This window comes from Melospiza melodia, chromosome 6 (genome assembly GCF_035770615.1).
Source record: "Melospiza melodia melodia isolate bMelMel2 chromosome 6, bMelMel2.pri, whole genome shotgun sequence".
Lineage (NCBI taxonomy): Eukaryota > Metazoa > Chordata > Aves > Passeriformes > Passerellidae > Melospiza > Melospiza melodia.
This window is the reverse complement of record NC_086199.1, coordinates 63,636,149-63,652,325: the sequence shown is the minus strand read 5'-3', so window position 1 is coordinate 63,652,325 and position 16,177 is coordinate 63,636,149. Positions and strand designations below refer to the sequence as shown.

Genomic DNA, 16,177 nt, shown 5'->3' with positions numbered 1-16,177 from the left:
TGTTCGTGAGTTTGCTCATATACATTACTGCCTTTTTACAGTTTATGAGCAAACTTATCATTTTTATGCTGAAAAAAAAATGATTGTGAGACTAAAGAGATTTACTTCCAAGGAAGTACTTAAAGAGCTAAATATGCACAACATGAGGGAGAGAAGGCTCAGATGGCACCATAAATCCTCAAATATTCAAGGAGTATAAATGCTGTGGACAGAAAGGAAGCATTTGTGGTGCTGCAAAGAGTGCTAAGTAGGAGCAAGTGCATGGAACTAACAAAAGGAGTGTTCAGACCGAGTGTCAGCAAAACCTTTGGTGCTGGGATGTGTAATCAGAATCCACTGTGATGGAAATTAGTAGAAACAAACTGCCCTTTCCCTTTGGCTCTGAATTTCATGTAACAGATTAATGCACTGGGATTTTGTTGACTGTAATTCCAGTTAATGTTGAAGTCTGGGCACTGTCCTGTCATTTCTTGTTCACTGCTCTTTTTCTGTACAAGTCTTCCAGGCTGCAGAGGAAGTCACTTTTAAGTATAATTTCCACTGCACTTTCTCTTCTGTTCTCCTGTCCTTGCTCAGTACCTTGGAAAAGAAAACCAAAGGAAATTTAAAAAGAAAAAAAGAGAATCTTTTGTAATGTTCCTAGTCCCTATTAATATATCAGATCAAGATGCCTTCAGGGAATTATGTTAAATCAAACTTCTTGTGAGAACTACTGATACATTGAATACTTTTGCTTTTAAAAGAGGAAGAAAGTTTCATTGGGTTTTTTTGAGCGCTGACAAAATCTATACCACATGAGTTTTTATTCTGTAAAAGTCAAGTACCAATATGTTATTACAAAGCTATTCTGGGAAGTCTGAAAATGCTTGAGGATGAACTTCATATTGCTCTGCTTACAAAGCCAGATCCAACAATGGCAAAAATACAGGACCTATATAAAGAGTGAGTGAGTGGTTCTCCAGTACCTGGAGTTCTTTTTTTCAGTATCTCAGTGGCAATTGTGGCATTGATTCAGATTTTTTTTTAGGTGGCTTGAATTTTTCCAAAGTGGGGAATATGCAGTAAATTTGTCAATAGTTTATAGCATTCAGAACCTCTGACAGTGTTACCCTTTTCGGTGCTCAACTAATGCATCAAAGTTTGCTGATGCTTCTGCTGCCATAATTAGGTTGGACATGGAGATGCTACACTTCTGCATTTTAACAATGCCAGCTGTAGTAATGAGACATCTTCACTCAATCCATTTAATAATACTTAAATATAAATAATATAACCCATTATAAAATGATTGAATAATTACGAAGCATATTAAATTTGAGGAAAACTTTAAATTTTCAGCAACATTGTAAAGTATGGCTCTTATTAAATACATTAAGTTCTTCTGACTTTAAAATAGAGCTCTGTGAATTTTTAGGTGTCCTGGTTTCAGCAGGGATAGAGCTCATTTTCTTTCCGTGACAGGGAGTAAAAGTTTGGCATAATTTATTCAAAAAGGACAGACACTATTTACACCCTCAGTATTAAATATAAGATGAGAAGGGAAGGATGTGTGCAGGATGTGAGGTTACCTTTGACTGTATTTCTGTTCTTATCAAATTACAATCTAAAAATCAAGCAGAGATCTTTCAAATGTACCTTTGTCTCATGATAAATGTAGTAATTGGGTCTTTCTGGACCATACCAAGCCCCACATTCCCTTACATTTCTTAACATAGAGAAGCAATGACACCTTCTTCCAGAATAGAGAAGCAATGACACCTTCTTCCAGAAAAAGCTATGTCTGAAGTGCTTAACTCAATTTAAAGCTCCCCAGTAGAAGAAACACATGAATACCTGAAGGGAAGGGATCCAGTGGGGAGCCACTGTGAGGATTGTGGGGCACATGATGTGCAAGGACAGTCTGAGAGAGCTGGCTTTGTTCTGTCTTAAGAAATTAAAGCAGGGAGTATATTTTATTCATGTCTTCAACTCCTTGTAGTACAATATAAGGAAAATAGAACTTTTGGAAGAATTCACAGGGATTATACAAGAGATAACAGGCACAGGTCAAAACCAAAGGAAATTCCAATTAGAGATGCAGAATATTTTTTGGGGTTTTTTTTATCATTATATAGTCAAGTATTGGAAAAAGGTATCCAGTGAGTCTGTGGGTGACTGTCCATCTTCATCCTTGGAGATGCTCCTAAGGTGACTGGACACAGCTCTGTGCAGCTTTGTGTAGCTGACTGTGCTTTTAGGAAGGGGTTGAGCCAGGTGGTCCCCAAAGGTCACTGACACCCTCTGTGTGATTCCGAGAGACTCAGTCTTCCAGTAGCCAGAGCTGGTTAATTCTTGAGCACCAAAGTTATATATGTACACATCAGGACCAGGCAGATGAATTAATAATCCTTCCAGGCTATTAAGACCAACTATTTTACCCCAAAGAATTGTCTGTAATTTCTTCTACTGGGGTGTGTATTCATTAGGAAGTGCAATGTAGTACTGAAATTAAAGCTGATCAGTGAGGATTTGTAATCCAGCCTCACTGAAAGGCAAAAGGCTTGTATCATTTATATCATCACCGTACCAAACTTGCAGTTAATGTTGCAGAGGAAGGACTGGCTGTAAATTTTCCATTTGTTTTTGTCCCTTCATCCTGGGAGCTGGTGCAGGTGGAAGGCAGTTACTTTGCTGGAGCATTTTCCAGGAGCCACCTCCCTGCTCACGTGTTGTACTTCATAGTGTCTGTCAGAAAAGAAGCCCAACTGTCCACCTTGCAGGCTGTTTAAATGTGATGGAAAACAGCACAGACTGTCTGCTGAAGTTATTTGTTCAGTTTCTTAGGAAGGTTATGCTAATTTGTATGCAGTTTGGTGTAAGCAATATATTTGCTAGGCCATGAACTTTAAAATTGTTTTGGAATGTATCACTGTTCAAAAGGAACAGCTGGCTCTCGGGTCTTCTTACTACTTTCATGTTTTTGAAGAGGATTTGAATAATTTTTTGCAAGAAGCTTCTGTCTCCTGTCGTGAGCTAAGTTGGGAAACAGGTCTGGCGCACTGAGATCCTACTGTCCCCTTCTGAGACAGCCCCCATCAAACTAAAAGCATTGCTTCAGCAAGCAGTGGAATCAGAGCAGTCTGGAGTTTGCCATGAGTTATATCACATTTAGTCTCACAGGCTAGCAAGACAATCACACCTTGGTTTCCATTGTATTGGGTCACTTTTGCCTTTGGGAGACTGAGAGAAGGTCAGCTACTCCTGACTTGGAGAGATGGGCAATTTGAGCAACATGATCCTGCTATTGAGAAGATTTGGGAGGGAGAGCCACTGGGGAAGAAGATGACCCAGTCCTGTGTATTAGAGTGTGATGTCAATCATGCAGTGAGACAAGTGTCTGGAGCATCTGAGAAACCAGGGAATCCTGTTTGTTTGGGAGGGAAAACAGTTAACTCATTGTTCTCTGCCTGTGTGAGCAGCAATGGAAACGTGCTTTAAGTGATGTACACAGGGTACAGTTCTTGATTCTCCAACTGATATCAACAGCCTGAATGAGCAAAACTGGAAGTGAGTCAAAAGCCTGGTACAGATCCAATGGGAATGGAGTTGAAACTTGGATCCTTGTCTCCTCCAGCAGACTTTTCTCTCTGACAGCAGGAGGGTGATACATATCCATGATGTAGGATTGGTAACAGTTGCATACTTCCTTTTTCATACACCTTTAATGAGAATCTGTGGGAAAGTCAAAGGCTTTCTGGAATATAAAGGTAGCTGAGAAACTGGCTTTAGTTTTCTTAGGGAAGTCAGCAGTGGTAGACAGAAGGGTGTTACCTTACCTCCCTCCTCATCAAAGCTTCTGTGGGGTTATTTCAGGTGTAATTTGTGAAAAGCTGAGCAGTAGGGACCTCTCCGCTGAACCTCTGCTGTGTTGCATCTCACTGTTTGACAAGTAGTATGGTAAAGCATTTCTCTGTACAAGGTCAGATTAATTTTTTTTATGGAGTTTCACATGAATGCTTTGCTTTGGGATTGTTGTTTCTCCATGCATAAATCTTTATTATACCAATAGCCTACAGCCCCAGTGAACCAAACAAAACTCAATTTTATTCTTCTCAGTATTTATCACCGCAGTGAGAGAACTCCATTGAAAAACAGCTGTGAGTTTCCAGCAGGTGTGCTGGGGTTTAGGTGCTGTGAGCCTTCAGTGATTTCATGTTTCTTCCTTCTAAATTGGAATGGTATGTGCCAAGCTGGGTCTGGCCCTAGATTGGGCATCATTCCCTTTGGGATGATACTGAGGATGGAAGTGAAAATGACCTGTTGGAAGGTGCTGTGGACTAGAGGAGCAGGCTGTGCATGTGTCCATGCCTGCACTTTAATCTGGGGAATAGCAGGATGTGCTGCAGTGTGCAGGCCTTGCTTTGCAGCCAGCACAGGCTGAAACCTTGCTTCCTGCTTTCCAGGGTGTTGGTTTGGGTTCAGGTACAGCTCTTCTTTAGAAGGGGGATGACAGATGAGCTAACATGCAAGTGCTTGGAGCTTTTACCAGGTGATGAGGGTGAAGCCTCTGCGTTGAGGTTAAGCTCACTTAATTAACGTTTGTAATGAAAGATACAGCACAGGTCTCTACTGTCTGTACACGTGGGGATTCCTAATACTTGTTAGTTATCTGTGATATAGCCATGGGGGCTCTGTCAATGCTTCCAAATGTAAAAAAAAAAGATAGAATTAGCTACTTTGTACTTTTATATAAAACCAAAATATTTTTCTATAGAGATAAAGGATAATCCTTATCTAGGTTTTGACTTTCTGAACCATGTACATTAGTTTTACTGTATGGCTTCCAAATTTGCAGTGCATGAAACCAAATTCCCAGCTTGGAGGACCCTCTCAGTGTCTGTAGGGAAAGACTTAGACATGATACATAACCATCACTGAGAGGATTTTTATTCTGATATTACCTAAATTACGAGTGCTTGACTCCACAATTTTAGCATCTTTTTCTGATGTCAGTGTCATGCCTATTTCTCTAGTATGACCTGAGGAAGGCAGGAGCACTGTCGGGGTCTTGCCAGAAGGTCCAACCTCCTTCATTGGACACAGTGGCGCAGCTGGCAAGAGCAGCTCTCTGCTCAAGTCTGAAGCTGGTAGCTTTTAGCAGAGTTGGTGTTGTAGGGGGAAATACTCTTGAGATGTGAAATTTCACTCCATTTGTTACCAATTAAGATGAAATTTTAATTACTGTTCCTAGTATTAAGAAATAATGACATACTTGAGGAAACACCTCTTTTTGAGAAACTTCCCTCCAGACACCTCTCCTCCCCCTTTGCCAGTCTCTAGTTCATTCCCTGCACATTATACTCAGTCATGGGGATCAGTGCAGGATGTTTTTCTTTTATGGCCACTCTTTATTTCTTGCTCCTTTTTTCCCATGGCTGCAGCATGGTGTCCTCCCCAGGCCACCATCCCCTCAAAGTCCTCATTCTTCCTGGGTATCCATGTACACAAGTGTCTCCTGCCTGGTTTGTCTGTTGCTTATAGGTCCAGTTTTTCTAAAACCTGTAGCCAGATCATATCCTAAGCCAAACCATTCCCCATCTGCTGTTAAAAATGTTCTTACTTGGGGGCAGCATTTTGCCTGCAGTCATTCCCTGGCTTCACCTGTACTCTCTCCATGATGCTGCGTGCAGAGTAGGGAGGAAAAACTTTCTTGAGAGCACAGGAAAAACAGATCCCTACGTTTTATTCCAGTTCCTAGGCATACCTCCCATTCCAGGCCATGTTCTGTGAAGTGGGGCTGGAGGTTATTGGCTTTGGGGAGATGGCAGAAAGGCACCACTGGTGCAGAAAAATCTGTGGGATGGTTTGTGGCTTGTCTGGTTGTGTGTGAGCATGTGGGTGTACAATTTGCAGGCTTTAGCTGCTGAGCCCTCTCATCTCTGTGATGTGTGAAATTCAGACTCTTGAAAGTGAATAACTTTCCCACAACATCAATTTGTAGCTGGGTAAGACAAAAGGCTGAAATTTCTGTGCCTGAAATGGAGCTGCACTGTGTCAGGCCCCTGCTCTAAACACTGCAGTATGAGAGGATTTCAAATTAAAGCACCAGAAATTTAACCTGGGAAGAATAGGATACTTTGCCCTGCTTCATTCTTAGAAGTAATTGGAGTGCTACTTTTGACGTTCTTCCAAAAGCTTTTATCCTTTCAACAGAAACAAGCACGGAATATATCAGCACAGACAATTAAGGTTTGGCAAAATGATAAGCTGACGACACTGAGGTCCTCTGGTAGGAAATGCTGATCACTGTATATAATGGGTAACAAACAGTCTTTCTCCTTTGTTCTAGAAATTGTCTCATGCAATCCTGTCTATGCCAGGGAAAAAATGGTGTTTGCATGCACATTTTGGATAAGTGATGCTTTTATGGATGAGCAAAAAAGTACTCTACAGCCAAATAGAGCAAAGTGTCTGTGCATCTTTGCAAAAAAAGGATATGCCTTGTCCTGTTTCAGTTAATGCTATGCAGCAGGATAAAATTGTAAAAAATAAGCAAGCTGCACCAAGACAGGTTTGCAAAGCCATGCAGAAGGTCAGTGTTGGATGATAATGGTATGGAAATCAGCTTGGATCATGGGCATAAATGAGGTCTGTGATTCAAAACTGGGCAGTAATAGGATCCAGTATTAGGGTCAGGCAGGTGTGAAAATACTGGTGATGAAAATCTGAAAATAAATAATTTAAGATTCATGGAGCAAAATGCAATGACTTCTGTAGACACAGTAATTGTACCAGGGAAGAAAAGTATTTTCCCCTTTGTGACTTTTTGCCCTCCATTCAGTCACATAAATCCATAGGTTCAAAGGTTTGGTTTTGGCTTACCAGGCAGTGCAGAAATTCTGATAAAGGCTTAGTAGCTATTAAACTTTTATAGGTTTGCAGCCTTGTGGTTGAAGAGACAGTAATTGAGTTTTTCTCGTGGGGATGGGATTCCAATTAAGCCGGTGTTGCTCAGTATTAGAATTCCACCCTTACAGGTTGCTAAGTGTGTGAATTTTATGTTATAGGGAGCTGGACCTTTGCTTCAGCCTAAAAAGTTTCCAAAATTACTCTCTCCTTTACCTATCTATGCAAAACTCAGTTTCATTTAATGCTCTGATAGTGCTCACTCTGGAGTCTGCAAGTGCTGTATTGATGCTGCTGCAGACCCATCCAGTGGTAACAAAAGCAAAGGATGTGGTTTCCCAGAAGTATTTGGCATTGCCAGCAGTTCTTCTCACTGAAGTCAATCAAAAAAAGAGCTGAGGGCTTTAGAGAACCTACCTGAAATCCCTGAGTTAAAAGTTTTTTATCCAGTCCTTTGAGCTTTTGACTCCTGGTCTTAGGCAGTTCCATGGCTTATGAGAAGAAAGAGAGGTGGCCCAACTTTGCTTTGATGTCTTTGGTACAAATCAGCCCCTTTCACCTGAAACTCATGGGTTATTTGTGTAGCTCTCTGAAACTGCTCATAAAGGTAACTTGATACACCTTTCACTTCCCCCTTGATCCCACCATTACCCTTGAAAGGAGCTGTGACTTTATGGCCCAGGCTACCTTCTCTTGCCATGGGAAGTTAAGCTGTGGATTTCATGGGTATCATTGGCTGTCATCACTAATATCCAGTGGGGAAAAAAAGAAAAAAGAAAACCTAGCATGGAAAGACTCCTCCAGGTTTGCTGTCAAAGAGAGTACTGGCTTGCTCTTGGTGGGGTTTTAGGCTGTCCTGCTGAAACCAGTGCTATAAATGAGCCTTGCCTATGCCCAGACACTGTGGGGTTGCCTCACTAGCCTTTATCTGCTTTTTCAGTTGCAGCAGCTTTGTATCCTGCTGCCGATATGACTCCCACTCCCCATTCTGCATGATCTGCTGAATGTACTTGCTGTGTATCCAGAAAAAGCTGAAATAGATGTTGATGGCTTTTACTTTTGTTTTATCCCCCGTCCTTTCTTCTCTTGACAGTTTTTTATCATGCTGTTAATTATATTTCTGTTGGAGCTCACTGTTGTGATTCTGTTTTTCGTCTACACCGACAAGGTAAGTCAAATTCTTCATATTTCTTTCCTCTTCAGCAAATTTATATGCCCCTTTTCCCTATAAATAAATCATAAAGCTCTTGGCTTGGTATGCACATCATGCTTCTGTCTTCCTTGAGACACTCCTCTCAGAAGGAGCTCTCTCAGAATGCATAAGCAGCCTGGCAGGACTGGGCTGTCTTGCTTGCTCAAGTGTACAACTCAAGGTCACAGATGCTGCCAAGTGCATCTGTCATTAACAAAAGAAAAGGGAACAAAAACCACACAAAAATGTCCACAAACAAAAAACAAAACACCCCACAAAAAAAAAAAAAAAAAGCAAAGAAGCCAACAAGCCTTACTAGGAGCATGTAGGAGGAGATACCCATCAGAGAGAGTATGATTTTTAAAAATATGTTTATGGTTTAAGAGCCACATTTATACTGTTTAAAAGGAAGTGTCCTCAGCACAGGCAAAGGCATAAAATTCATTATCTTTCCACACTGCTCCTTGCAGCACATGTGTACTTAGAGCCTAGTAGAAAGCCAGGGTAAATGCATGAGAGTTCAATAAACACAGCTTTTGTTTACACTTTCACATTTTCTGTGTGTTTGACCATTGTTCCTTCAGTTGTACAGGCAATATTGCCTACCTGAATTATCTTTATCCTTTTCTTTAAAAAAATCTTACATTAGTAAATCCAAAACAAGGGCATAATTAAGTGCCACCTGCTTATTCAATCAAAATCAGAAGTCTCTTACAATTGAAGACTGAGGGAACTTAATACAGGGAAGGTGGCAAAATTTTACCATGAATTAACATTCATCAGGTACATGAGTGGTAAACACTTTCTTTAGGAATGGAAAGACAATAGCAAAAAAAAGACCACCAAAACCAACACCATGTTCATTAATACATAAATTATTAATATAATTACTAGTATATTAGTGATATGAGAGATTATATATTAGTCATATCAGTGAGGCATTGTCAGATGCACTTCTGAAGGACTTTAAAGAGCTAGGTTCTCTAGCATCCTGTAGCTGGAACATGGAATTAACTTGCCAGGTAATTACAGTAGAAGGGACAATTTAAAATTTCTTGTATGCATTATTGGATTCTGAATTACTTGTCAGCTCTTGGCAGGAAGATCTACACATCATACAGGAGTAAAGGCATCTACTTAATATGCAGTGGGCCTCCAAAACCCAAACACAACACTTGGTTATGTTTAGAAATAAAATCAGTTAGAAAATATTATCATAGCATTGTATAACAGGCTTGCCTCACTGTGAATATAATGTTGAGTTTTGGTTACACAACTAATGAGAAGTGCAAGAAAGATGGAATAGAGTTGTCATGAAAAGGAATTATGGAGACAACCTAGATTCAATTTAGGAAATGAAAGAGATCCTCTGCTTAGGAGGTCTTACAAAGAGTAATTATAGTAGTTTCTAAAATAATGGCAGATCTAAAATAAAGACCTGTCCTGAACACAGAAGAAATAAATGGAAATGTTTCTGATTAGGTCAATAAAATAAATATTTCTTATTTTCCAATTCATTATTTGGTAGAACTCCTGTTGTTGGCTGGTGTTGAGGCTGATAGATCAGTAAATGTGTGGGTATGGAGGAAAGAAGAGAAACCAATGAAGTATTTTTATTCATAATGCAATCAGTTCTGCTAGGTTGGCAGGTGTGTCACAGAGAATATTCATCCTCGCTCTTCAGAGGTTAAAACAGTGAAAAAGTATCAGAAGGATTCCCTCCCTCCTTCAGCCTGTTGGTTTGCAGTGGGTTTTATTGATTGTTAATAAAGAGATCAGGAAATTAACTTTCCTCTGACTCGCATACTGCAGGAGGTAGTACCCTGCAGTTGTCTGTAAGATCAAAACAGAGTCTAAAATATGGGCTCCAGTTCAAGTGCAGTTTTACTGAGTTAACAAATTGCTGTAGTCTGGGTATTGCAGATGATCAAATTTGAGGCTCTTAATGTTCCTGTATGACTTTAAATCTTATACTGAGAAAATCAATAGTTTATGTTACACTTGCAGTCCTGCCTACTGCAGAATAAATAATCCAGCAGCAGCCTAAAACTAATATTTTCATATAGCATGTGTAGAGTTTGTGTGCTGGCTTTCCTGATGTGAAAAACAATATTGCCACATGTGTGGTAAATAGTGAGCCCAGACAAGTCCACCCCAGTAATTCAGTTAATGTAGATCCTTGGAAAATCAGTGAATGAACATTCTACACTGACACCTGTCCATCTGAAGAAAGTAGGGTTAGTTTTGTGTGCAGGAGAAGAGGACTCTGCAGATGATCACTTTGAGCAATAGCAGCCACAGGGAGGGTGTGCATCCATGTGTGTGGGCTCCCAGGCAGTGAAGCAGCCTCCCTGCATCCTTTGCTGGGGCTGTTGCTTTAGTGCTGTGTTTGTTACTAAAAAGCATCATGGCAAAAAGTTCTTTAGAGCCATTCACAGATAGTTTTTTGGCACAGGGCTTTTGTTCACTTGCTGTGGAAGGGTGTGCAGCTGTGGAGGTGAACTAGGACTCACAACAGCCTCGACTGCCCTGTTCTCAACTGTTCTCATTTGTCAGCTTGGGAGAAGCCCAAAAATTGCCTCTGCCTCTAATTCTACTTACTTGGTCTTCTCTGAGCTTTTAAGCAGCCAACTTGGTCTTATGCCCTAGGATGTCATCTTTTCTTTTCTTGATGGATAAATGATCTCATGAGATAAATGCTGCCCTGAAGTTGAAAACTCTCTCTGAGCTGGCTATCCAGTGGGATATTGTGAAGAGAGGGGGACTTGGAGAAAGCTCAGGAGTCCACAGTGTAGGAAGAAAAAGAGGTGTAGTGCCTTGTCTCATGTAACTGCGCTGTTACAACTCCTTGGCAGAGCCTGAGTTCACACCTTGTTCAATATTCTTCCAACTGTCCTGACTAGTTGCGTTGCAGAATATGAATCTCTTGACTTCTGGAGAAGTGAATATGGGCTGTGATGGAATGCATTCGTATGGGATGGTTGTCAGGAAAAACCTATAACCTTTTTATTTTGTCCTGGCTGTTCCCAAAGCAGCAGAGGGACTGGTTCATAGGCTGTCTTCAGCTCAATGTGAGCACCTGAGGCACCTAGAAACTCCTGGTGGCATTTGCACACATTCATATAAGAGTTCCTAAAGTGTGGCTTTTAAATTTTTGAGAAGAGCCAGCCCAAGAGATTGGGTATTGAATGGAGTTGGTGTGGTTATAGAACTAAGGCAGGTTGTTATCACTCTGAGTGTAGTTTTTTTTCAGGCTACATTTATGCCCCCATTTGAAGCAGTCCAAACTCCAGTGACATTTCTGGAGTCATGTGGATGGTTATGTGCATGGCTACCAATTTATAGGCAAAATATTCTCTTTAGTATGTTTTGTTTTGATTCCATCAATGGAGAGCAGCATTTGGCATTTTTATATGCTTGACATTTCTCTATGGGCTCTCTGGGTATTTATAACAGATCCGCAGAGTACTGAGAGGGTTAACCTTAATTTTATTGTAATAAGGAGAAAGCAACAGAGCCCTATACTGTTAGAAGTTGGATACTCATATTTCTCAACACCAGATTGGATCCTGCTAGAATGTAAATTATGCTAATAAAATGCACAGTCTTGTACCAGTTCTAACTTGTATAATCCTCCTGGTTTTAGTGTCTGTATTTATTTTTACTGTGATGTTTCTCCTGGAAGCATAGAAAAAGCAAAGTCCATATTTACATTTTGCTGCTGTAATAGGTGGAGTTTTCTCAGTAGATGTCTGCATTTTATATTATTTTAGAGACAGAGCTATATAATACCCACAAATGAAAGAACATAACTAAACTGCCATAATGTGGGGTTGGCTTTTGTGTCTGTTGTGTTTGGTGGGGAAGGGGGGAGGCTTAAATTGTTGGGTTTTTGTTTTGTTTGGTTTTTCTTATTTTTAAATGTCAAACATAACATGCAACATAAGTCAGGAAAAGAACAAAAGCACTGAAGAATCACTGACTATGATATTTGATTATGGGAGCTGTTACTGTTATTGGCAACTTGAAGGTATGATGAGAATTTTCAGTAAAGATTAGGCCAATTACTCACTTGGGTCCCTGTGAAAATTACAGCCAAAATTCCATGCCTGCTTAGCTGTGTTGATAATGGCCCACAGAATAGCCCCCAGAGGATTGAAAAATAATGGCTACTTCTGTTTTTCATGAAATGTGTGAAAATGTTCTTGTGTTCCATGCTGCTCCAATATAGCTTTTGCTGCTATCCTATAAAAATATATATTCTGTAGATTGATGCATTTCTTGCTTTTTTTCTGAAAAGAAATTGAAAATTGTTTTAATTTCTGATTGATATTTTGCCTCATCCTATACAAAGACAGCAGGTAGGAATTTAGTGGATATGATTTCAAATATAGCTCAGACCTCACAACCTCTTACACATTTGGCTTTAGAAAATGTAAAAACAGAATCTCTTCCACTTGCTGCACTCATTTGCAGTTGCTCACAGAAATGATCAGATCCTGCTGAGCTGCTCACTGGTGTGAGGGGGGGGATTCACAAAAACCTGATGGAATTATTCATATATAAAGTTTAGTTCAGTTCTACTGCGGAAACTTGTTCTCATTGGGCTTCTGTCAAGAGAGCTTAAAAGTTTTCCATGTTTGCCTTTGACAGTGCAGCAGAAATGTCTCCTCAGGTAATGAGGTGCCTCATGTTCCCAGTCAGCACAGCCCACAGGGCTGTCCAAAATGCACACACAGGGCGTGTTAACATTGCTGAAACTGGGGAAACAGAGCCTGAAGTGAAGAGACAAGATCACCCAAACTGTGTGCAGTTTAGAGATGGTCTTAACTTATTGGAAAACAAGCTGTGGAAAATCCTGCAAAACTGGCAGAATGGTCACTGCACCTTGCAGTGGCCCTTTTCTGGCAGTGTTTCTCCATCAGCATTTGACTTTGCCTACACCATCCCCTTCTCACTGCTGGAACTCTTGAGTAGTGGTAGAATTATTGGGTGTCTGTATCCTCCTTTGTCACAGTGAACAGGGCTGTTCTTGCTGCTGTGCAGGGCTGAGGTAATTTCAGAGCAGAATCTGTGTGGAAAGTGTGTGCACTTGTCAGTATGCAGGGAAGGCTCTCTAGAGGACAAAGGCAATTTGAACTCTCTCTGGTATTTCTGTGAGGATGTGCAAGTCCTGGCATATGTATGCAATGGTTTCTGAGCAGTCTGTGTGTTAATGCTTTATTTTATAGTTAAAGCTCCATTTGGTTTGTTTGTAAAAGGTCTTTAAAATTATTAAGTCCACCAATCAAGCACTTCCTGGCATATATCTGCTCTCTGACAGTGTTCTGGAATTTGGGTCTTGCAGTGAGTGCTGACGTAGCTAAAAGCTGTTTTTTCAGGATCGACAGCAGTAGCAGTGCAGGAATCTATAGATTGCCTCCTGGATGGTGATGCACTGCAATTACTGCTCTGTGAGTCAGATGTTTTAGCTCTGGTCAAGTATTTTATTTCTCTAATGCAAAATAATGTTATATAAATGGTGGTATAAAGTAAGAAAAGACTGAAGTGTCTCTGTGGTTTATTTTACTTTGTAATAAGCTTAATTTTAACTAGTTTATTAGCATTTCAGTACTGGTGTCCCACAATAGGGAGTTGCAGAAATTTCATCAAAAGAATTTAATTATAGCCAATTTACTTTGGCTTCTTTTCAGCAAAGCAGTCAGGCAAAGGTTTAAATCTCTCCCTGTTCATCACATAACCTAAGTGCATGCTTGAACCCATGTGACTGATTTAATCATATGCTCAAGTCTTGTTAAAGTTGATTTGCACCTTATGGGTCTTTAAAAGAAATATTGCTAGGAGAACACTAATGACAGTGAAGAATTTTGGAGTGTGTAAAGAGGCATTGCATCTTTCATTCCATAAGGAATTTAGTGAAAAATAATGAATGCTTGCTTTAAAGCATTATTGGTTAGCTTTTTCCATTTGTTCTGAACAGCTTTCCATTTAGTATTTTGAACTCCAACACATCACTTTAACCTTTTTCAGGCAGGAGGAGATGAGGGGCATGGCATCTATTTGCCTGTGAGACTGAAAAAACACAAACACACCAAAGGAAATCCCGGTAGTTTCACTAATTCATTTGTCTAAGTAGGACTTCACTGAAAGTGGACTTCCAAAATGTTATTAACAGGCTTGTTGAAGGATAGCACAGTATTGATGAAAAGAATTAAGTGCATGCTCAGAAATAGGTGTATTTAGGAACAATAGCTGCAGATAAAATGCATTAGGGCTCCCCACTGGGAACTCTCGATCAATGGTTGATCAAGGCCTAATTGATTTCTTGAATAAAATGTTAGCAGGGGAATAGGTGCAGGGAAAGGAAAATCAAACTCTCCTAAATTAAGCTCCATGCCTAACACAAATATCCTTTGTAAAGATCAGATAATGCAGCAGCCTGCCAGCTCTTTATGCCTCCTGTCTTCCTACTTTGGCTGAGTTCAGAAATGAAGATGAAGGTGGGTGTCTCATCCTTGGCAGAATGGATTTTTGCTCATATTGCTGTAAGTTCAGTATTTTCCACAGTATCCCACTGCACAGGAATAGTGCTTTTCTCTCAGGAGAAATCCAGTCCTGACCTCCACCCTGGCTAACTGGGATATTAATTCCCCTGTCAATATGGATGAATCAGACACAGCTGTTGCTGCCATTGTGCCTGACTTCAAGCCAGCCGGATCTATCGTTTATTTCCTGACTTCCCTAAATCCATTTGAGGGTTTCCTGATAAATATTTGGTAATATATCAGTCTAGAGCAGGAAGAGATGTGATTGGGCCTCCTCTTTGCTAGTTTGCAGTCTTTAATTGCAGGTTAACTCACAATCTCAGGAGGATGTCAAATTATGTCTCTGTTGTGGAGCACTTTTACAATGATCTGTTTCCCACACCTCAAGTTTCAGGCTTCATAGTAGACAAAATGTAGGTGGTGCAGGTCTTCAACCAGCTTCTTCCAAGGAAGACTCTGGCATACAGTAGTGGTGGTTTTTAAATACTTTGCACATTTGTGTGCTTTTCATCGATCCCTTAAAGGGCATTACAAGAGGTGAGTAGTTCAGTTCTGCTTTTGCTGACTGGGAGAAGAGATATTAAAAGGCCAAATCCTGAGGGTGCAGTATATCCTGGGGAATGTGTAGTGCTCTCATGTCTAAATTAATGGAATGGGACCTTACTGTTCCACAAGACAGGTTTTTACTCAGTTTTGACTCACGTGTGGTCACATAAGAAGTCATTTCAGCATCTGGGAGGATATGGAACTGTGTGCACCCCAGTGCTGAGTACTAACAGAGGTGGAGTGAGCAGCGCTGGGTTACACACACCTCATCAGCATCAGCTGGTGACTGACCCCAGCTTGCTTCTCTTCTGGCACTGGTTTTATACAATTTTATTTTGACAAAGGGAAGAATAGCAGAAGGAGAAAGGACTGGTTTAGAAAGGCAATAAAATAAATAATTAAGGCAGCTTTAGGCATTTAAATACAGGCAACATCAAATGCTGAGGGATGACTGAGGTAGTATATTGAAACAGACAGCACATTTTTTATTCATTCTATGAACATTTTTGATGTGTCACAATGTATATCAGGCAACATTAGAAAATGACAGTAAACTAAATGCTTAACATTTTTTACATATTAGAAAAAGAGAGGGGAAGATGACTTTTTGTGTTATCAGACTGTAAGCAGGCCAATAGCATATAGTCCTTGTCTTGGATTTGTCAGCTGCAGTTGAAGAGTGATGAACTAGGTTGACCACTTTATTAGGCATAATTTGCAGCTGAGGTTTCTTCCACTCCTTCCTTTGATTTAACTCAGCAGTGGTAGGCAGTGAACTAGTTGAGACAGGGATCGGTTGATCAGTAGCTCCAAACCATTACCAGTTCTGGGTTCTCTTAAGGCTGGAGTGTGTTGACTTCTAGGCCACAAATCATGCTCAGGGACTTTGTATTGCCCAAACTTCCTGATTATGTCCAAGGCTTCTCATTGGAAATATTGCTGCGCTGCAAGGTGATGTAGTCTTTTCCACTGATAATTTTGTGGGTTGAATTCTTGCTGTGAAGTTCAG

General features: G+C 40.4%; 1 protein-coding gene across 2 annotated transcripts in view; it reads left to right on the top strand.

Annotated features, from left to right (window-relative positions):
* Positions 1-16,177, top strand: part of TSPAN4 (tetraspanin 4) — a 412,600-nt gene that overhangs the window by 358,262 nt on the left and 38,161 nt on the right. For both annotated transcript variants that reach the window (XM_063158701.1, XM_063158700.1), the window contains one exon: positions 7,979-8,053. In XM_063158701.1, the coding sequence (XP_063014771.1) occupies positions 7,979-8,053 (75 nt within the window). The remainder of the gene's footprint in view (positions 1-7,978; positions 8,054-16,177) is intronic.